General features: G+C 42.6%; 1 protein-coding gene and 1 long non-coding RNA gene across 9 annotated transcripts in view; one reads left to right on the top strand and one right to left on the bottom strand.

Annotated features, from left to right (window-relative positions):
• MEIS2 (Meis homeobox 2) overlaps positions 1-23983 on the top strand; it is a 211628-nt gene that overhangs the window by 101440 nt on the left and 86205 nt on the right. For 6 of the 8 annotated variants that reach the window (XM_068253913.1, XM_068253912.1, XM_068253908.1 and 3 more), the window contains exon 8: positions 6817-6962. In XM_068253913.1, coding sequence (XP_068110014.1) covers positions 6817-6962 — 146 coding nt within the window. The remainder of the gene's footprint in view (positions 1-6816; positions 6963-23983) is intronic. The other 2 variants (XM_068253911.1, XM_068253909.1) reach the window with 1 other exon arrangement.
• The window catches only part of LOC137532911 (uncharacterized), a 156271-nt gene that overhangs the window by 74473 nt on the left and 57815 nt on the right, over positions 1-23983 (bottom strand). The window lies entirely within an intron of this gene.

Genomic DNA, 23983 nt, shown 5'->3' with positions numbered 1-23983 from the left:
TTTGCGTTTTTCTGTGCAGAAAAAATTCGCATGGCAGAGCCATCAGTATGCACATACCGCATACCGATATGCAAATCGCATACAATGTATTTAATAGGAAATTCGCATGAGGTTTGGGTATGCGAATTTTCATGCGAATTCGCATAGAAACAATGGAAAAGTACACCAGCACTGCCATGGTTAAATTCGCACACATCGTCATGAAAATTCGCATAGACCCGCATGTGAAATTAGCATCCGCATGCGAATTTTTACCGCGGCGATTCGCACCGCACAAGTGGAAATGCAGCCTAAGGATTTTTGTATAGGCACTTAGCAATTTATTGAATAGGTTGAATTGTTCTCAGCTATTCACAGTCCTCTCCCTAAAGATATACTAGTGTCAGGGTGTCCAGCCATTCTCCTGTACTTCCCCATTACAATGGCATTGACAACACTGTGCACTTTATTTTAATGGAACAATTTTTTTGTTTTTAAGTATTTGACTATGGAATGAATATTGCACACGGACCCCAATCCACTATCAATGATCGCAGTGGGTGGTTCCTTTCTTATCATCTCAGCTCAGGCTTATTCTTCACTTCCACATTTTCCAGGAGCCACTTTCCATGTCTTGCCTTGATAAGAGTGAAATAGAAGTTTACAACTGAGTGAAGCCTCCATATTGGAGCTGTTTTTTTTCTGGCACTTGTGATTGATTAGGATGTAGAAGAGTTAATGCTAATGTAAATATTAGGGTTAGCTGTAGGACTGGTTTTATGGTTAATGTAATGGATAGGAATAGGTTTGAAGTTAGTTACTTTTAGAATTTAGAAAGGATTGGGGGTAGTATAAGCACCCTGTACCAAGATACTGAAACTACAGTGTGAAAATGTAATATTCACCCTTGTATAAGGCCTCGTTCACACTTCTCAGTGCAGATGTCCTTGCGATTGTGCACTGCTGATCCCATTCACTACAAAAAAAATGCATGCAGCAGTGCAATAGCGCATCGCAGCGCACATAGCCTGAACATCTATACACTATTGATGTTCCTGCCTGTTGCACACTGTGCGCGTTGCTGAAATGCACACGGCAATGCTGCGCAGTACCGCATAACAAGTACATAAACAGTTGCCGTGGACAGGGGCATAGCAATAGGGATTGCAGAGGTTGCGACCGCATCGGGGCCCTTGGCTCAGAGGGGCCCCCAAGGGCCCTCCCTCAACTACAGTTTTAGCTCTCTATTGGTCCTGTGCTCATAATAATCACTTCTATAGATACTTTGAATAGTGGTAAGTATTAGCAAACTGTTCCACATCCCCTTCTTGCAACTCTGACACTTTAGTTGCCATTGGCAGGTTTTGGTGCGCTGTATCAATTGTTATGTATGGAGTACTTGGGGGCCCCATTGTAAAACTTGCATCGGGGCCCACAGCTCCTTAGCTACGCCACTGGCCATGGAGCATAGTATGTGTCACTGTATGCATCGCAACCCAGACACATACCACATAGTGCGACTATTTGAAAGACAGTTTTATGTAGTCAGCTGTTGAACTTTATATTTGCAGTAGAGAAATGTTGGATCCTAGATCACCTCAGCATTATGGGGTTTTGTTATGTTACAAATATCAGTTTATATAGACCTTCCAGTGAACAGAATTCCATATAAATCAAGGGGTTATCCTAAAGTCTATAGCCTAACACAGAAAGAAATTGTATTTCAACATAATCTCCTTTAAAGCAGACCTGAACTCTTCTTTGTTACAGCTGATACAAATCCTAAAATAAATCTGCACTGTTTCTACTTCCTGATTCATGGAAGCAGACATATTGTTTACAACCTGTGCTTTCAAATGGGCTTATCTGCCTTATCTGCCATGGCAGTCATGTGACACAGGGCAGAGATCAGATTACAACTTGTGATTAGACACAAATAAGGGGGAATTAAACAGGCTAAACTCTCTAAATATATACCGGGTGCATTTCTCTGTGTTTTCCTTCTGTCCTGTGCAAGAGTTCAGGTCCACTTTAAAGACAGTGCACTTCCTCAGATGATGCTGACACATTACATAGTTTGGTTAAAATAAAAGCATCCATCCATCAAGTTCAACCAGGAAAAAAAACACAAAAAACAAACCATCCTAAACCCACACATATCCCAATATCCCAGCTTATGAAGGGGAAGGCAAAAATCATTTTGATGCCTGGGCCAATTAGCCTTAAAAGGGAAAAATTCCTTCCCGACTCCTGATGGCAGTCAGATAAATCCCTGGATCAACTAACATTAAAACATTTTAAAAAATAAAAATGCTTTCACGATCCGGAGTTTCTTTTTGTGAGGTGAAGGGCTTTCGGATCACCTCAGTGAAAATTGCTGCTGCAGAGTTCACCTTGCCACCCGACATATGTTTGTCTGAATGGATCTATGTGGATTTATCTGGGGATGTCATTTATCTGGCAAACTTTATTATGTGAAGTTTTCTCGGGACATGCCTAAGCTGTGGAGAGACTAATTAATGCCTGTTCTGCTATTAGATGAGGCTGGGGTCCCAATACTATAGCACCGCACATGTCCCTCCCCCCTGGACTCGCAGCTTGTCAGGGACCAGCAGGAAGCATTAACTCCCCCCCCCCCCCCCCCCCCCATCAGTTTCTCCCTTTCGTGTGGCTGTGGGCTAATGATGTGCAAGATGAAAAAAAAGCAGCTATCCATTGCCGAGTGTCCTAATCTTCATTCATTTTGCATGCTATTATCCCACAAGTATCTCCCATCCAGGCCTAACCCTAGCTGCCCTGTATTTTTCCCCCTAAAGTTATTAGTTCAAATATTAATGTATGCGAGTGATATATCCGGCTCCCGTTGATTGATGCCTTCCCAAAAAGGGGGAGACGTGGCAGTATAAATTTTCAGAGGGTGGGGGCCCGGCATTGCCCTGGCAGCAGGGTTTTTTAGATACATAATTCACACGCCCTGCAGGCATTGCTTTCAAGGCATCGGAGCCGCAGGGCGAAAAAAATAAGCAAGGCTCTTAAAAGTGAATGATTTTTGCTAATGCACAATTAATGCCATGGAAAAGCACAAAAGAGCAAGACTGGGTGATGGAAACTTCTGATTAAGTTGGCACACTGGCGTTGACGAGCGTGTTCTCTTTTTCTTTTAATTTTAACTGTTTCGTTGCTGTTGGACAGTACCCTGCTTCTCTATTACTGCTCCAGTAAATTCTGTCCCTGTGTCTTATCTGTAGAGTATGGTGTGAGAAAGAGCCATTTCATTTATTATCACTGTACTTTATGAGGACTTGCTAAAGCAAAGACTGCAAAACTTTTAATTTTAGCCTTGGACAAGGTTGTGACATTTGTGAAGTGTGTTTTGCTTTCCGTATCCCAGCTGAAGAGAAACATGGTGGCCTTGAGAGTTTGCATTGTTTGGTGTTAGGTTTAGGGTTGATATTGCGCCCCGGTCGATCTTCCAAGTGATTTCCAGCTGAAAACGGTTGAATGGATCGATCGTGAATGTTGGAAAAATCTCATTTGCAAAAGCTCAATTGGGTGTTTGGCGGTAACAGTGTTCGATATCGCAATGACCAACGGACCCTCAGTCAGTGGCATACGAGAGATATCGGCACAGGAGACTTGGGCACAGGAAACAGCCAGTATATGGCTGATCCTGCTGCTGCACAAGTTCCTGGCCGTATTAAATACTATTCCTCCTCCAGGCCGCCATGGATGGTGGGGAATGAAATAATTCGGCTTCCAGCGACTGCTGGAAGCCGAATTATTGTGTTATAAAAGTAAATTCAGCTCCGTCTTCTGACGGCGTCGAAGTTACTGTTACTCCCTGTGCGCTGCTATAGTCGTAATTCCTATTATGGCCTATGGTGGCGCCAGCTGCCCCCAAGTCTCCTGCGCTGGATTCACTGTGTTCGCAGACAGTGTCCACCCAAGTGTAAAGTGTCCACCATCATCGCGAGCGCCTGTACCACGTGGCAGTGGCACATGTATGCCCGAGTCTACTGACTGAAAAGCTGCATGTCTCTACAGCCATCACCACCTGAGGGAAAATGAAGCAATATGGATATCCAGTTTTTTCGTTAATTTATATCTACGGATTTGTTCAGCAACCTGCCCTGCTGATCTCTTCCCTTCAGTATGACACAGACTCTTAAAACAAGTATGCAGCCAGTGGAATTAGACCAGCTGATGTGCATTAATTCTTCTGGGTCAGTGATTCTTAAGGTACTGCAGGCAGAGATAGGATCAATACAAAAGCCAGGCAAGTCAGCAATAGCCTCTTCCATCTTCCTTTCAGTTCAGGTCTCTATACATACTGTCTGAGTCACTGACCAAGCATGAGTGTGCTGACTGCATGCTTGTTCTGGGTCACTGACTCAGGAAGTATCAGCATGAAGCCCAGACAGCGAGCATATCCAAGGGTACTCCAAGAATGCCAGCATCCAGGTTTGCCTCAGCATAGGTTTCCTTCAAACGAAACGATCTCTGTCCTTGCCACGATTCTCATATTGGAGTGTATTTAAATGTGTGCAGGTCACTATAACACATCAAAAGAGACATTCCTGTCCATACCATCAAAAATAGCATAGTGATTGATCTGAACATTGATCGAGCTTTTATCTACATGTTTGCAGGGGATTTCCTGAACAGCAATGTATTGCTGAGGGTGCCTGTTAACTCCAACATAGATTCTGAGGATGTCACAGTTCTCCTGATATGGCTTTTGGGGATTGCTTGAACCCTCTGACAAAGTCCTGACCAACCCACCTAGCTTAACCCTAACCTCACCGCATGCCCTGTGTTTAACCTTAACCTCTGCTCTCTTATGTTGTTTCTTAACTTACCAATGACAAATGTAGCCAAGTGCTTAATGTTAACTCTGACATTTAACCTAAGTGTAGCCCACCCTTTAAGGGAAAGATAATCCTAAACTAAATTCTGAGGGAACACCAACCCGAACCAAACTCAGAACGTTCCTTTACACCCTAAACCTACCATTACAGCCTCCCAAAACCTTTAAGGTTCATACACACATGCAACTTAATGCATGACCAACTGCCTAACATGATGAACAGCACAACTTGTTGTTTGCACGCCCAGTACGTACACATGCGATGACCAATTAAATAACAATTTAAATACTGCCACATGCACTATATCTGCATTCAAAAAAAAAAGTTGTTCAAAAGACTTGTACACACGTAGCCAACCTGCACGATAGTTGGTCAGCTGACCCACTAGCTGGATCTGGCTAACCACCTCTTATCATTTGCTCGGCTAGTTGTTTGCCATGTGTACACATGCCCAACCTATCATCCAACAGACAAGTTTGGACGATAGTTGGTTGGAAAAGTTGCACGTGTGTATGAGCATTTTCTCTGACCTCAAAACCTCTATACCTTATCAGCGGCGCTGAGACATCTGGTGCTGATGGATACCAATGGTATCTGCAGCTATATTTTTCTAAATCACCATGCAGACCAATGGTAGCTGGCTGTAGTGCTGATGGATACCAGTGCCTGAATGGTATCTGCAGCTACATCTTCCTGATTCACCATGCAGACCAATGGTAGCTGGCTGTAGTGCTGATGGATACCAATGTCTGAATGGTATTTGCAGCTATATCTTCCTGATTCACCATGCAGACCCATGGTAGCTGGCTGTAGTGCTGATGGATACCAATGTCTGAATGGTATTTGCAGCTATATCTTCCTGATTCACCATGCAGACCCATGGTAGCTGGCTGTAGTGCTGATGGATACCAATGTCTGAATGGTATTTGCAGCTATATCTTCCTGATTCACCATGCAGACCAATGGTAGCTGGCTCCAGTGCTGATAGATTCCAATGTCGGATTGGTATCTGCAGCTATATCTTCCTGATTCACCATGCAGACCAATGGTAGCTGGCTCCAGTGCTGATGGATACCAATGTCTGATTGGTATCTGCAGCTATATCTTCCTGATTCACCATGCAGACCAATGGTAGCTGGCTGTAGTGCTGATGAATACCAATGTCTGAATGGTATCTGCAGCTATATCTTCCTGATTCACCGTGCAGACCAATGGTAGCTGGCTGCAGTGCTGATGGATACCAATTTCTGAATGGTATCTGCAGCTATATCTTCCTGATTCACCATGCAGACCAATGGTAGCTGGCTGCAGTGCTGATGGATACCAATTTCTGAATGGTATCTGCAGCTATATCTTCCTGATTCACCATGCAGACCAATGGTAGCTGGCTGTAGTTTCCCCTATTTCTGAAGAGGACATTCTAGTTTCAAACATTTCAGAGACAGGGTGCTAAGCTCTGCATGCAAAGGGATGCACCCATAACTACGTTTGTGGTACTTCATATATAAGATAAGCACAGCAGGTCCTCACCCTTTGCTGATGTGAGTGATGTGGAGGTGGCTTACCAGGGACCCCGAACTAGAGGACCCAGCTAGGGCCATCCTTTAACTGCTACATTAAATCTTTATGGTTCCTACATTAGTAATGATCACCTCTATTTGTGCCTTGAATAGTGGTTATCATTAAGAATCGACTCCCCTACCCTTCTTACAGCTCTGTCACTACTGGGTGGTGCTTGTGGTAAACTTTGCACTGGAACCAGAGGTCTGTAGCATTCTCTGAAATGTGCATATCTGTCGCTAAGGTGAAAATGACTCCTTTAGTATATCAACCCCTACGATCAGACTTTGCAAGTGCTTCATTTTGATGAATCCACTGCAGATTAATCATGTCATCACTAGTAGCAGCTTCTATGGGACTCTTGAAGACACTTTTATGATATAGACTGTGTCTATTTGTGTTTCTGCAGGGGATGTGTTAGATAACAGTGTGGCCTCTCCCGGAACAGGTGATGACGACGATCCAGACAAAGACAAAAAAAGACAAAAGAAAAGAGGCATATTCCCCAAAGTAGCAACCAATATCATGAGGGCATGGCTCTTCCAGCATCTCACGGTGAGTTCCCAATTTCTGCTGTTTGCTATTGTGTATATGAGTTCTGGGCATGAACGCGTTAAAAGAAGCATATGAAAAATCCATACTGCTGGTCTGCTTTGGGAATGCACAGTTCATTGCTGTAATGCTGAATGAATTTTTCATGAAGAGTCCATTTCCAGGGTGCACCAGGAAAGTTGTGAACCTTGGGCATATCCTGATCTGTGTCTGATATTTATGTGATAGAGAGGAGGGTATGGGAAGGGATGGTGTGCTTATATACACACTTAGACTGGAACTAGCTCTGTAATGTGGATGTGATACGGGTAATGGTTACTATGCTAAATGCAGCATTGCCTGTTTGTGCCACAGCTATATCTACATTTACTGTGCATTATGAGATCCACATGGCTAGATTAACGCCCAGTTCCAAGCACAGACATTTCCTAGACCTGTGTAGGCACCTGCAGAGTTTGCCTTTATCTGGATAGAAGCTCTGTGATTAGCTGTTGTCAAAAAAAAAATCACTGTTAAAGCGCCTAGGGCTCAATTCACAAACCACTACCGCATGCGTTATGCTGGGTACACACGATGCTATTTCCCCTCCAATCAACCAATTATTTCTGTCATGTCCGATCTGCTCCCGTTCAACAACAGGATCGATTTTCAGAAGTTATCTTGGGAAAATCTATGCAGATATCAATCGGGAGCAGTTTGGACATGTGCACTCAATGCAACTTCCTGTTAGCTTATCCATCGATCAGATGAGAAAATGCATCATGTGTCCCCAGCATTAAAGGAGAAAACAACTAATTTTATTAAAAAAATTGTAAAATGTCAATTTACAAAGGCTGTTATCGCATGGAAAACTAAAATTACAGGCTAGTGAGGTAAATGACTGTCTTGTGAGGCAAATTTCCAACTTGTGAGGTAAATTACCGACTTGTGAGGTAAATACCTCATAAATGTCCATTCACAAAGGATAACAAATGTGGTAAAAGAAGTAAGATGTTTGGTATTTTATCTCCATCCTTGAGATGTCGGTAAGATAGAGGGAGGGTTCAAGTGACAATAGGGTTAGGTTTTGCAATAGGAAAGTATTGGTAAAATTACTGATATTCTTCTATTATATTGCCCATTACGCAATAGTAGAATATTGGTAATTTTACTCATATACTAACGGCTAGCTGCTAGCCCATTCCCTAGTACCCAAATTACCACTGTACCTTTTTACATGCTCACGTTTGGATTTGCTCTTTACTTGTCAGTATAATATGTATCACATCTGGCTTCCATCTTCCATGCACTGATCTAATCCATTAAATACCAAATTAAATACCGCATTGATGGTCAAAAACTTTAATTTTTTGATAAACTACTGAACTATCACTGCATGTGTGAAAATTTTAGTGAGTACTCAAAAACAAAAAATGTATATATTGCATGAGGTAATTTACTTCACATGAAATACTTGCCGAACGGGTCTTTGTGAATTGAGCCCTAATCACTCAGATTTACCTTCATCAGCCACATTCTGCAGCTACACACCTGAATCTATTCAAAGTGTACCTGCCTTTTTGCATTAAGAACAGCAGCATGATGCTGAGTCAATTAACAGCCTGACTTACAGATAGTATTTCATCACAGCTGCTGCAGGTGAACTGACCAGTTTCTAAAAAAGACAATTTTTAGCTGCAGAAGTGTCATTTGGTGTACAGAATTTAGCATTTAGCCACGTCTCTTGCTAAACTACCAGGCGGTATATTGAGGACTGTGCCTGGATCTAGGCTTTGAAGTATACAAGTGGCTTCCAAGCATTGTAACTAACGCAAGTATGCAGTCAGTGACTTGGGCAGTGCAGCCTGTGGAATACTGTATGTAACAGGTGGCAGTGCATTTATCTGTGTGCGCTGCTCCTTGGCTTACGGTACATGTCCCAGTTCTTTGCAATCTAGACTCTAGACAGGCTAATAAGATAACAGCATAAGCTTATGACCAGATTTCCTTTGGCTTATTGTTGTTCGGTGGTTGTGGTTGTGTCATTCACCATTTCTGTATTGCTGGTTTTCCTGGAGTGCATGCAGGCTCTTTGTGAATTGGAGTAAATGGCCGGTATGAATCATAATAAATATACCATATATATTTTATTTTTTACTACAAGAGGGGCTGCTTGTGCACATTTGCTTTGTCAGCATATTGGGTCAGGGTTAGAAAAATAGACACTACAGGGTTAATCCATCTTAGCAGGTGTTACGACAAGTGCATGATGCAAGTTACACAAACATCCTAATTTGAGTTATGTATGCATGATATACATTACCGCTATAACGTGTTATATACTGTATACGAACAGCGCAAGTCATAGCTGTAACGTATGCGTAGTGTGCAAACTTGACTTGCGCTGTTTACATAATGCATGTTATATACCTTAAATAATGCCTGTTAATCGTTTTTTGTGTGCTGTGAGACCACATCGATTAGTGAATCGGGGCCCTTGACTTCTCTTTTTCTCTGAGTGACACATTTTTGCTCTAGCAGTAGTGGTTTTATTCATACAGCCATAGACAGGAGCATCCACCAGTTAACCTAGGCAGGTGCCTGGGGCCTAGTGGGCGTCAAGAGGCTCACCTGCCACCTTCTCTGACCTCTCTCCACTTCAGATTACCAAAAGGACCACAATGAGGCGTCAAATCTCCTGAGGAAGGTTCACAAACTGTGGTGATCACAGGTGACAGAATCATATTGATTATCATATGAGGGAGGGTCAGAAGAGAGACCTGACACACCTCAGCCTGTCTCTTCACTGCACATAAACCTATGACCAGAGCCTACCTCTGGCACAGAGAGGCTGTTTCTGCAAAGGTCACTGGCCTCTGCCCACTTAGCTGAAAGGAAATTCCTCTGAACATTGAACCACTGGACTTCTTATTTAAGAAAAGGCAAAATAATGAGTCCTAGGCAAATACCAACTAATTGAAAGGGCTGTAAACCCATTACATATTGGTCAGAGATAATCAAGGGTATTTAATGGCTTCTATCTATTCAGGAGCAGTGAAGCTTCAGCAGCCAGCCCTGAACCCTGCCATGTGCTTATTATCCTCATCATTAGTAGAATTACTTCACAGCTGTTCTTTGCTACATCACTTCAGCTGGGGGCCTTACCATCCATACAATGCTTTAACCCCTGCCACATCATCACTGCTGAGGAGAGGACACTTCCTCATACAGCCTTACTTGTCCTTCAGTCATGTACTGCCACCAGTACTTGAACTTCTACCTAAAATTAGCAAGACATTTATATATACGATCATCACTATCTATCAATGATCTATCAATCTATCAATGATAGATTTATTGCTAGAAATGGGCATTGAAAACACTATTTTTATCATATGACTGAACTTGCCATACAGTGCAGACTTCTGTTGCACTATATTAGAATTTAGCAGATTAGCACACTTTGAACCTGATCACAGAATACACTCATTATGAGTACAGAGAATTGAGGTTACAGTATTGGGCAGAACTAGCTGGAATCAGGGCTAGTTCTAGACTTTTTGTTGCCTTAGGAAAACTTGTGAGGATGCCCCCCTCCCCCCCTAACACACACACACACACACACACACACACACACACACACCAATTTGGAATGATCGTACTGCACCTGACAATTTACTCTGCTTCATTTAATGTTCTCACATGAAATGCTGCAGCTCAACACAATAGCACACTGGCTGGCTGTGAGTCTGTGACAAACAAACTGCTCACACTCAGCCACTTCATTCCTCCTCAGGAGGGTACACACAATACAAAAATGCTGCCCCTGAAATCTCTACACCTGATGCAAATGTTTCACCTTGCTTCGTGAGAGAACCGGCTCTGGCTGGAATACTATTCTTAGTGGCCACTGGCCATCTGTAAGGAGCCCATGCAGTCAGTGGAAGCCTGGAAACCAATGCATGCTTATCTGGCGTGATTGTGGTGCTCACATACAGCAGGGTGAGCAGGGTCTGGAAATGCAGGCAGTGTTGAACAGTAGTGCAAGGTTTACAAAGGAAGGGGGGTAGGGCGGTTGGGGTAGCACCCGTCTGGATGATTCAAAAGTGGGTGTTGGTGTCCTGAATTGTGTATTGGCTGTAAAGGCTTTGGTTATGGAAATGCAGGGCATTACACTAATACAAATATATTTTATGTGGTATATTTACATAGTGCCAACACCTCTTTCAATCAGAGGTCATCAAATACATCACGTCAACAGCTGTCCCTTAAGCTGGCCACTAATGATCCAATCTTTTTCATCCAATCTTACCATTTCTATATAATATAAGGTAACTGCCTGAAGCATCCATTCAATATATTCACTCACTTTACCCTTATACTACATAGATGTGGTAAGATTGGATGAAAAAGATTGGATCATTAGTGGCCAGCATTAGAGGGCTCCCAGTCTGATGTATCTAGAGCATTGTTGGGCCAATGTTGGGGAGAGGTCAGTTAATACCAGTATGTTTTAGGGATATGGGAGGAAACTGGAGTGCCTGGAAGAAACCCCCACACACACATGGAGAGTACACAGACCTCAGGCACATAGGATCCTGGGTAGGATTAGAGCCTAAACGTGCTGTTGATTTGAATCACCCACCAACAACCCCAAGCCTGCTGGTGGTGATGTAGTTGGTGAAATGACTTCCCGTATCTCGCTTCAACAAACCACCATTATGATTTATGAATTGGGCTAACTGTTAAAATTAGCCCTTTGTATGATAGAGGCCAATCTAGTCTTCCTGCTAAAGCAGGAGTAATGAGACAAATCCTGGAACTCTGATGAGGATATATTGATTGATGTGTATTATCCCGGAGCGGGTTTGTGTATACAGTACTAACCTTCCTCGAGATCAGCGAAGATATTTTACTGCAGTTGAACGGTTTATCTGTTTCTCTGTTAAAATCCATTGAATTGCCATCATAAGTCTCCTCTAGCTTTGGTACTGCAGAGTCATACCTACAGGTCAGGATATTGGGGTGAACATGTGAATTTTGTATTTCATTAGTTATAGAGCTAGCAGGTAACCCTCGGTTTTGGGATCATTGTCAGATGTTGCCATAAGGTCCCAGCCATTGTTATCTCTTGTCCATGGGCAGCCATAACCTGGAGCTCTAGCCTTTGAGGGTATAGGACTGCTCTGAGGTAAACCATTTCAAGCTTGTGAATGACTGAGCACTAGAGGCTGACAGCAATGTATTTAACTGAAATCACTTTGTAGGTTGTTTATTGCTTCAGTTTATTGCCCCACTGATTACTCATTTTTTCCCAAATATCTTCAGTCTTCATGTGCTCCTGAAGAAGTTTGTATTTTGATGTCAATATTATGGATAGAGAAGGTTGATTTAGGTTTTAGAGATACTGCTCCTTTAACATGACAGGAATGTGTTGAATGGTCAGTTTTCTTTGTAGAGCCCTCATGAACTGTGCCAAGTCTTCAGTGTTCTGTAGACAATGCAGAGGCAGGGCTCCGCAGCTATAGACAGGTGCAGCTGTCCAGAGCTCCCAGCATTGAATCTGTGAGACAACAGTGAGTGACTGATTGCATGAAGGGCTGGGTGAGGGGACACTGCAGTCTCCATAAGTAGAGGATGCTCATTTTGTACTGGGTGAAGAGGGCTCATCAGGAAGTGTGAGACAAATTAGACTATACCCTAGCAGTTATTGTAAGGAAGACTTTTTTCCCTTTGGGTTATGCTTTTATGAACAGTATAGGATCCTTACCAAATCCCCTAACCGTTCTGTTCCCATGCAGCAGGATTAAGCTATAGAACGGGAAGGGAAAGGTATTTTCGGCACACAATGTGCTGACCTGCACTCCAAGTGCTCGCTGTGCCCACGGAAAGGGAGGGGGGTGAGCTTTCTTCTCTAATTCCAATGAGCCCTCCATTCACTCAATTAGCCTCTCAAGCATCCCCACTTTTTCCCTGTCAAGTGCTCTTCTATTTTCCCCACAGAAAACATATTTAATCGTGGACAGAAGCAGGAAGTCTTCAGTCACAAAGACACCACTTACTTAGGATTTAAGCTAAATGTTCCCTCATCGGGCACAGCATTGTACGTTGCTTTCTTAAGTGAGTTGTACAAGAGCTGTTTATATCAGCGTCAGCCTCTTTTGGTGGAATCCTAACATCTTCTACGCGCCCCTCCTAACTGCTCATTACATGGAGAGCAGCAAGCTTGGGCGTCTCTGGAGGAATTTGGCCTCATTGGAGCCATTTGTGATAAGACAAAGCATTCTAAAGCAGAAGAAATTTCTTATAAAATAACTATTACAAAATGTACAACCATCCATCTGACGCATTAAAGAACTTAGGAATGTAATATTCTTATTAGTGCAAGGAGCTGTGTGCTGGTTAAGTTCATTGTTCCTTCTTCCCATCGACTCCACACCTGAAATGGATGGTTATACAACTTTTAACTTTCCAGCAAATTCCATGAAGGGTTAAATAAAATCTTTATTTTTATTATTAATTATTATCATGTATTTATTTTTAGCTAATTTTGATTAGAGTTGGGTTTTGAGTATAATGGTCCTTTATCCAATATTTTTTTTCTTGTAACGTCTGTGAAGTGTTGGGAAGGTTCTTCTCTTGAAGATACATGGCTTGGTTGGGACACCATAGAATGTAACCATGAGGATATCGGATATCTGTAGATGTAAAAGCCAAAAACATTTTGTTCTGCATAGTATGGGGAAAAGTTAGGAACCATTGTTAGACTGTTATTCTGGTCTGTGCCGTGCTTACCCTACACAAGGTTCTGACTTTGTTCCATATAGTCCGAAATTCTAAAAAAAAGTCCATGATGCCTGTGCAAAGCCTACGCAACCCAGCTGTCCAGTGGGAAGTATCAGCTGGGTTGGATGACACACTTCACACAGAAGTTGTTGGCAACAGTTAGCTGAGCAGGACATGCTGAAGGGTGACAAGTCAGTCTGGATTTGAATAACTCCAAGGATGGGGCTGTCTGTACAGGGTGTGGTAAGGAATTCCAAAGGGTAGTGGCAGCATGACAGAAAGCTCTGGCTCCAAAGGTTTTGAGGTGCAATCTGAGAGTGACCAAGTTTATGGATCCTGCTGATCTGAGGTTGTGAAAGGTGAGGTGCAGTTTAAGCAAGTCCTTTACGTATCCAAGGTCCAAGTTGTGTAGGGATTTGAAAGTCAACATTATCTGGATCATGCTTTGTATATGATGTTTTCAATCTTGCAGGGAGCCATCTGATTCCCTTTTTTAAAAGTATTTATAGTGATGATGAGAAATTCCAATTACAAAATGTGGATAGAAATAGTACGTCTGGCATGTTGATGTTGTTATCCCTCCTCTGTGGCTTTAGACACTGGCTTGTGTAGTGTCTTATTGTAAATATAGCCCTATAGTTTTAAGGAAGATATACATGTTCTTCATGTTGTCTTCTCTCTGAGACGAGAATGTTGTAATGTCTGGTTTATCAATAGAAGCACGCAGGATTTTTTTGGCATCTACAACTGGCAGTAATTGTCGGCATTGATATTGTTTGCTCTTGTTTTTATGACTGTGTGAATGTGTGAGGCTGCAGCACAGAAAGGCCCGAGCTTCCTCACGGTTTCCATGAGTTGACATATTCTTATCTGGTATAACTGTCTGCACAGTCAGCCCATTGGAGCAGGCTTCCCCCTCCCATAGATCATGCTATGACAAACTGCTGCTTTATTCAAGAAATCCAGTGTGATTAAAAATCAAGCTGTTCAAATGATATGAGACCGACTTTTCCTACTTTCCTTGTAATAGTGGCCAGTCTAGCCGCTTTGCAATACCTTACAATTCATGGACGCCCCACCCCCATGTTCACACCCCTTCCCTTGCTTCCCCTTAATGCCCTTCAGGGCTTTTGGGTCTATCTCACAAGGGTCGTAAAACAATGTGGCCATCATAATCTTCACACCCATAATAGAAAGTGTATCCAGAAAAACACCTGATTTGATAGACAGTATAGTCCCCTTTATCGGAGGAAGGGAAGGTTAGTAATTGGGGGGCACCCACAGCTCTGGGCCCTCCTGCGATTGCATGGGCTGCTCCCCTTAGTAACGCCCACCCTTATAAAGTACCTCTGGCTCAGAAGGAAGTGGTGTGGCTGTGTACACAGAAGTATCAGATTCATAGATTTGCTCTGTAAATTAGCTGAAGGAAGAAAGAAACAATATATATTATATTTACAACAATATATATATATATATATATATATATATATATACTTTTTTCATGCTGAAAAGGTTCTGTTTTCTCTTCTAGATTTTAAATGTGTGAGGTGATCTTTAGCTATTCTATGTCCCTCACGAAAACAATTGATTTTTGCAGCTGCGCAGGCCAAAGACACAGGCGCAATCTCTGCCTCCCCCTGGGAGCTCACACTCTAATGTTCAGTACAAGAGCAGCAATAAGATCTCTCTGTGTAGAGATTGGAGTGAGATTTAGCAATGAAAGGATGATTGTGATGGGAACACAGTGGGTTTGAAGTGTAAAACTCTACAGAAATCTCTGATACTGGAACCTGTGAGATCTGACAGGTTTCCTCTAGCGATCTCTGGGACTTCCTACTTCAAAGACCAGCATGCTGCACAGTGCTCCTCCTTTTCCCCTGTTCACATGTTGGAGGCACTTGCAGCTAATTATAGCATCCATCCCTCTGCTCTCCCCTCTCTCCATCCCTCCATCATTCTCTGTTCCCTTCACGTCTCTTGCCTCTGCTGGGAGAGAGGCTCACCATTCCACCATTCCCCATTCTGTGCCATCTGTCATGCTTTTACTCATTCTATATTTAAAGGAGCAGTCCCTATTTCACCAGCCACTCTTCTCCCTGCCATCCATAAATTAAATGTCATCTAGTAACCTTTCATCCTAAAAAGGCTGACTGTGCAATCCTGTGGGATAGATTGGGAGGCCGTTCTGTAATAGAAATGGGTCAGCCACCTTGCAGAATATTTATGCTTTATTCTGCCAACCACGCTCTTCCATAGAAGCATCATGTGAACAGGACATACTACCACATAGATGCATTGATGACTCGCATACAAATTGCAGTGCCTGATATATTCCAGACATACACATATGTGCTGGAGAAGAGAGTGCAAAAACCAGCAATAATAGATTGTGTGGCAGTAGCACACTTAGAAGATGATCAAATTCTGCTGGGTGTTCTGCTTAGACACATGGGCGTTATGCCACAATTAAAATAGAATGTGTTTTAGCACAATTAATTTTAATATTTTTTAAAATTATATTACAGTGGGTAAGTGGAGACTAGAGAGCACACCTACATTTCAGCACTAAAGTCCAAAGCTGGATCATTCACAAGGCAACCCTAGGCAGGTGCCTAGGGCCTGGAGATGGTCTAAGGGCCCGGTTTATGCTAGACCCCCAACACATGGTACCAATAAAGCCAGGCGGCCATTAAGGATGGGCACATGATTGCTTGCCTAGGACTCAATTTCACCTTAGTCCATCTCTGCTAGAGTCCCAGTCAGGGCTGGAATTACATCTCAAGAGCCTATAGGTATAGTAGACCTAACAATTTAAACTCCGCCTCTTAGCAGATGCCACACCCTTTTATGTTGAGAAACACAGAATAAATAGCTCGCGCTGAAATATATGCTCTTTAACTAAAGAGGTAGCAGTTCCATATAAAGAAAAAAAGTACGGTACTGTGCTCAATCCAGTGCACTTTCTTGTAAAATCTCTGAATTAGGATGTGCAGGCAGCAGCAAGCAATGGAAGGATGGGTGGTTGCAGGACTGGCCATATTTAGCCATCGCCTGGCACCAGCCACCTCTAGGCAATGTGTATTCTGTCCTTAGGCTTTGTTAGGTATGTTAATAAATGTCATGACCACCAGTTTGAAGTTCTCTGAAAAACAAGGTGGAAAGTGGTAGGGCTGTATAAATGTATAGTGGTAATAAGAGAAATACTAATAATAATTGTAAAACAAAATGCATTTTCAATACAACTTTATATTTTCTTGCTATAAAAGAACTGATTTAATTGAAAGTGGAAGTGCGGCTTTCCATTTTATTTATAGCTATACTGGCATTGTTGTTTATGTTTGGAGATGTTAGGAAATGAGACTGGAGAAACGTTCTGTCAGATCTTCCCCCTTGGGTTCCAGGACGTCTCCATTGATGATCTAGACCAGCGGTTCTCAAAGTGGGTGCCGCGGCGCCCTAGTGCGCCGCGGAGACTTCCCAGGGGTGCCGCGCTGTGCCCTGCTGTGTTTGTGTTTAGACAGCGCATTTTTTTTTTTGAAACACGGCCGCCGATTGCTGTGCTCTGTCCCCGGCTCGCAGCGATGTGGGGCTCTGATTGGTCCGCTGCTCTCTCCTGTGGGCAGATACAGTAGAGTGTACTGCATCCGCCCACAGGAGAGAGCAGCAGCCAATCAGAGCCCCACATTGCTGTGAGCCGGGAACTGTATCCGCCCACAGGAGAGAGCAGCAGCCAATCAGAGCCCCACATCGCTGTGAGCCGGGGACTGTATCCGCCCACAGAAGAGAGCAGCGGCCAATCAGAGCCCCACATCGCTGTGAGCCGGGGACAGAGCACAGCAATCTGTGCGTGTTTCAAAAAAGAAAAAAATGCGCTGTTTAAACATACAGTAGAGCCACCAATGAGTATGGACTCTACCTTCTCCAGCCAGCACAAAGTAAGGATCTTCACCTGCCCTTCGGGCAGGAAGGAGGGGTAGTTAAGGGCTGCACACATATTTCTAACGGGGAGGGGGGTATGGAGATTCTTTCGGGCCCCACACGTTTTTTTCTGGGGGGTTATTCTCAGGCCTCACACATGATGTTACCTGGCAGGGGGAGGGGTTGCTCTAAGGCTACACATGCTATGTTACCTGGGAGGGTGTAATTCTTTTGCCCTCTGATTGTTGTGGGGAATGGGACTCTTATGATGACAGTGTATGTGTGGGGCTGACATGTGTCTGAGTGGATCTGAAGGAAAGGATGAAGGTGCCTTTTATGTGAGGTAGAGAGGTTGTTTCAAGAGAGGGCTTGTGATGGAAGATCGTGTGTGTGTGTGTATGTGTGTACAGAGTGTTTGTCTGTGTGTCAAACACGCATAATTTTTTTCTGGCGGAGTTGATTATTGTGATCAAATCTGTTGGTTGTCTGTCATTCCATAAGCCGCATCGATTGTAAAAATCGATCATAAATTACAATCGGACTGTAAATTTCAATCAGTCGGACGCATCGGGGGAGCGATGGTAGATCGACAGCCTCGAAAAATTTCTAAATCGCCAAGGGTGCCTTTAACCGGAAAAGTTTGAGAACCACTGTAGACATTGGATTCATGTTTGGATGGATCATACCATTGTCATCTAATGTTTTGGGGGTGTTTTTAGTCTTCCCACTGCTTTCAAGATGAAAAAGATGGTACTGGTGCCCGTGACATTACGTTAACTCACAGCAACCAATCACATTTCACTATCTCTTACTACCACAAGGAAAAGTGATTGTTGGTTGGTTCTTATGGGGTACCACACGTTGCACCCTTTGCCTTATTAAATGGGCCAAAAAATTATAAAGATTATATTATTTAGCAAACAATGGTTTAACCTGCATATGTAGCCAATAGCAATCAGCCAAGTGCTACTTCTGATATAATTATTACCGGAGTCAGATCAGATTTGTTTGTTTTGGTCCTTTGGGTTTTCCATTTCTATGGATTGATCTAAATAGCTCTTCAGAGGCTACATGTCTAGAGAAGAAGAGACATTTCATACCTACTGGTTGTGAATATACACTAAATAGGCAAAACTGAAAACCACCTGCCTAATATTGTGTAGGTCTCCTCTGTGCCACCCAAACAGCTTTGAGTGGTTGAGGCATGGTCTTCACAAGACCTCAGAAGGGGCCATATGCAATTCACTTTTTCTCCTGAGTTTTCTCCAAGGTGATATTTTTTAACTTGTCAATAAATTGCCTTTTAAGCCACCAGAAAGCAAGAAAATACTCAAAATACCTTTGATAGTACTATTTCACCAACTTTTTAGTACCTTTTTAGTTGAAAAGTGCTGAAAAGTTATTTTAAATCAGAGATGAAAAATTATCTCCTGGGAGAAAAGTCAGGTGAAAAAGTGAATTGCATATGGCCCAAGGTATCCAAAGGTGTCTGGAACCAAGACATTAGCAGATCCATTAATTCCTCTGCCATTAGGGAATACTGTTGCTATGAAGGGCTGTATGTAGTTTGCAGCAATCTTTGGGTAGGTGGTATATGCCAAAGTAAGCTTAAAATAGTGGCAGCCACTGTAAATATGGACACCTTATCTTGTCATCATGAAAGCATTCTCAGTGCATGTTTCTGATGGGCTCTACAACTTCACGCAAATGGTAATCATCATCATTCTCTGGAGTATTACTTATATTGACAATACTAGACCTCTGCAGTCATAATTACAGAATTGTTAGAAGTGAGCATCATTCAGAAGTACAGTTACTCTGCAAATTCCCATAGTGATTGGCAGACTTGCTATATTGCTCGTGAGATCCCTCTGGTATATTTGAGGTTTTTTTTTTATCAGCTTAAGATATAATGGCACATCCTGATCTGTTCCTTTCCATCACATCCCGTATTTCATTTTATTTATATGTTTATGCTTTTTCTTTAGACTCCCAAATCTGCCAGTACTAATTTCAGCTGCTGTGCTAAATTCCGTCTGTGTGACTGGCTGCCTCTTCCGCGAGTCTAACAGCTCAGATATCCAGGTTTCTCTATTCATCTTTTTATTCTGTGTGACTGTTGTGCCAGGAGAATGCAGGGTTGGCACAGCCAGCTCAAGGCATACAGGGAAATAGTAAATATCTCTGTGGTGCTTTGTGAAAGTGGTTATACAGAGGGAGGCCTTACATGTACAGTAACTACAGGAAGGACCCAGGAGGTCATGGGGCCCTTGCGTTACATATTTATTTACCAGCTGTGTGCTCATAACACATTCTGCGCAGCGCAAAGCAGCATTTTGCTTCGCTTCACTTTCTTTTTGTTTTTGTTTTTTTTCTCCTAGCAGGCGTAGTGCAAAAATAAGAAGCTTGCCCTATCATTTATAATACTATGAGCACAATTTAATAAAGGTGTCAGTTGAAAAGTGGGCAGGAAATAGCTGATAGTAGAATATTGGTAAAATTACTGATATTCTGCTACAGTACTTAATTCCTATAATCAGATGTTTTACTATGACGTAACCCTACTCTAACACAGAACCCTCCCTCTACCAATGCCTAACCCTAAGACCCCCTGGTGGTGCCTAACCGTAAAGGTGCGTACACGCACTATGGAAGCCAACGACGAGTCCGACAGACCCTCCCGCTGGGCGGACTTTCAGCCAACAGTAGTGCGTGTGTACGTACTGTTGGCGGACTGATAAGGTTGTTCCTGAACGATCCGCTCTGCGCGGTGGTTAGTGGTGCCTAACCCTAGGACCCCCTTGGAGGTGCCTAACCTTCGCCCCCCCCCTCCCGGTGGTGCCTAACTTAATCTCCCCCCCACGTGGTGCCTAACTTTAACACCGCCCCACGGAGGCCTAACCCTGTCTGCCCAGTGGTGTTCTGTTATTTAGTATATTTTTTGTGATGTGGGAGGAAACCAGAGTGCGCAGAGGAAAATCACCCAATCCCAGGGAAAAATTACACACTCCATGTAGATAGCGCTCTGGGGGATGCCTTGCTGTTGGTTGAGTAGAGGAATTTTTGCTTTGCTAATGCCAATTTCTTGCTTCAGTGGTCTTTTCCACCCTTTACATTCCTTGTTTGTTATTTTTTCATTTTAAATACATTTTTTAGCTTCTTTAGCCCCCTGTCAGGTATATGCGGTACTTCTTCACACACAGATCACAATTTTTTGTAAAGTGTGATTTCTGGTGATCTAACATGGCACCTGCCTGCAGCGTATGCCAAACTTTGTCTTTGCTGTAGAACAATTGTTTGTGAGTGATACAATTCTCCAGCAGATCAGCAGCTAGGGAGGGTTCAGAAAACTGCCTCAGCCAACAAGAGTTCCGCCAGTTTCTAAGGCCTCGTCTCTCCCTCAACAAACACATTTACACCATACTGACAGATATCCGTACTCTCTGTCCCCGACTAAAGTGACAGGTTAAAAATCCTCCAAAGAGCAGACCCAAAACTCCCATGTTGGTAAGTGACCTTTTTGTCAAGGGCGCAGGATGGTGTGGGGAAACAGAAAACAAAATGAAGCCCTTTGCTTGTGTTTTGGCTGGTGGCAGACGCTGTTGTAATTAATCATCCCTGTCCAAGCTTCTCTGTAACCTGAACCTTCCTCCCCTGTGAGTCTGCATGGCAGCAGCTTTCAAAGGACATCATGCAGGCCTGCTCAGTCAGTGACAGGTAGGCCTGCCAGGAACTGCTGCTGGGCTGTCCTACTTTAACTCTCTATTTTCTGAAGGAAAGTAATTATAACAATAGCATATTTACATAGATCCTAATGCAAATGTCCTTACTTTTGGGGGACCATCCCTATTGTTCAAACAAATCCATTTCTCCCTCTCTGCTTTTCAGTTGTCCCTTTTTTTTTTTTTTTTTTTGGAATAAGGGCTCATGTACACTTAATGCATTTTAATGCGTTTTATTTTTCCATAGCAATGCATTGTGAAAAAACTTCAGTTTTTCAGTGTATACTGTGAAAGAGGCCATCCTTTTACACTATATCAGTTGCGGTCAGTTGAAACTGAAAGAACAACTAATGTGCAAGGTATTGTCCATGTTTCCCTATGTAGGTCTGTAAACCTGTAGGTCTGTATAATTTAGCTACTGAAGGTGTTTATATTTGCACTGATTATTTTAAAGTGCGTTTTTCTAGTATTCATTTATGATCAACACTTTCTTGAGATATGAAAAATAAAAATGAGTTCTTTTTAGTCCTCATTGGCGAAATGTTTTTGTACTAAAGGTGTCCCTCTTACCCAGTTCAAAAAGTTGGAATGATTTTGGAATGTTGGTATCTGTGTAGTTTCAGGCATACGGTAACTAGTAAACTTTTCCAGCTTTTCGTTTACTCTACTCTACTGCGGTCTCAGAAGTTACCAGGTCAGCTTTGGAAAATATCCCCCTCTGATAGCTCCTCCCAACATAGAATTCTGTAGGGAGTTTGACTTTCAGAGACCAATAAACACATTAGCTGTCACATTATAAAGCCAGAGAAATTCATTTCTTATCTGTTTTTGAGCTAATGTAGCATTTTTATCTCTGAGAAAGGTGTGTAGACTTGCCCTCATGAGTGTAATTAGGAGGCTACTAGGAGACTGTGGTAAGGTAATATATTACTAACTACTGAAGCTTTGTCCAAAAGTATTACATTAATCACTTTGGCATAAGGATGGTAACATTAAAAGTCCCTTATCCAATTAACTTTTTCTCCCAAGGGATGATTTTCAACTTATCTAAAAATAGTTTTTCAACACCTTACGAGGGTGCTTTGAGATACCCAGATTTTTACTTATTCTTGTTGCCTAACTAGAGCTTTGGTCAACAATTCTCAAACTAATTTCCAAAGCCTGCTCCTGACAGCTCTTATTAACTCTGGTGGAAGCTGGCTACTGTGGCCTAGGTTAGTGAAGTAACATCCCATGAATCTCTTCAGGCTGGAGCAGATGTGTGCTTCAGAGCATAACCCTTCACATGGAGGCCAAAGTGGAAGGCTAGCAGCAGTCACATGACCCATTTCTAGTCCACCCTTTCTTGCTCAGAACATCCTTTTGTGAAATGGTTATTCAGATACTAAATTATTATTTGTGATTTGAGTCTGGATAGTGTATTGGTTTAGGGCTCTGCCTCTGACACAAGACCTGGGTTTGAATCTCTACTCTTCATGTTCAGTAAGCCAGCACCTATTCAGTAAGGAGACCTTGGACAAGACTTCCTAACCCTGCTACTGCCTACTTAGCGTGCCCTGGCGCTTTGAGTCCGCCAGGAGAAAAGATAATACAAATGCTCTTTGCCTTATCATTTCTTATTTTTCACTTGAACAGAAATTTGGAGAATGTATAGGGAGAGGTTACAGTATCACACTATTGGTGCGCCTAGCGTTGGGCTATATAAGATACATTCTGTTACTTCACTGCAGTAGTTCCTATTAAGATATTTTTGGGGTTTAAACTAAAACGAGCACATGTTTTTAAAGGCTGACCTTATAACCCTGAGGAGGAGAATAACAAACTGTACTTCTCTGGTGTCATGTCTAAACATAAATGTGGTGCTACAAGTTACTTACGTCCCATAAACCCCTCCCCCACTGTGTTATTGTTGTCTGTATTTATAGATCCTAATTTTCTCTGAAATATTTTCTATGCTACTGAATTTGCTGAGTCAAGAATTCCATATCTTGCCTCTCAGCATGAGTGACAATGACAAGTGCCAAGTGTGGTTCTCATAGCATCCTGCAGTCCATAGTTTATGGATTCAGTGTAAAGATATTCTATATTAGTAGTACTGATTCTGGACCTACCCAGAGTTAAAGGACAAGTGAACTTATAAATATAAATTCACTTACAGTATATCTTTTCCCCACCCAACGGCTAGCATTAAACCCAATGACGGTGTATACTTCTGTGCTGCCAATAAAAAGTAATTAAGTTATCATATCCTTTAGGCTCCGCTTACCATGATAAGAGCAAAAAATGGTCTGGGGATACAAAACTGAGGCAGGATCTCTGTGCTGGATAGCAACCAATTAGATTCTATCTGTTATTCTGTGCTGTAGGTTAGAAGATGGAGAGAACAGCATTATATAAGCATGTGATTTGAGATCAGATATTTTACGTCTCAGCTTGTGAAGTGACATATTTAGTCTGTTACCTCTCCTGCAGCTGCGTTCATATCCCAGTGCTAGTAGAAGTCCTGTCAAAGTTAACATTGAATATGTAGGTATATGGCAACTTGCCAGGTAGAGATTGACCAGATTAGGAACTACTTGAGTGTAGCTGGCCAAATTATCTTTGTCCTTCCGCAGATCA

The sequence above is a fragment of the Hyperolius riggenbachi genome, chromosome 9 (assembly GCF_040937935.1).
Source record: "Hyperolius riggenbachi isolate aHypRig1 chromosome 9, aHypRig1.pri, whole genome shotgun sequence".
NCBI lineage: Eukaryota > Metazoa > Chordata > Amphibia > Anura > Hyperoliidae > Hyperolius > Hyperolius riggenbachi.
The sequence above is the reverse complement of the archived record's forward strand: the minus strand, read 5'-3'. Positions and strand labels throughout refer to the sequence as shown.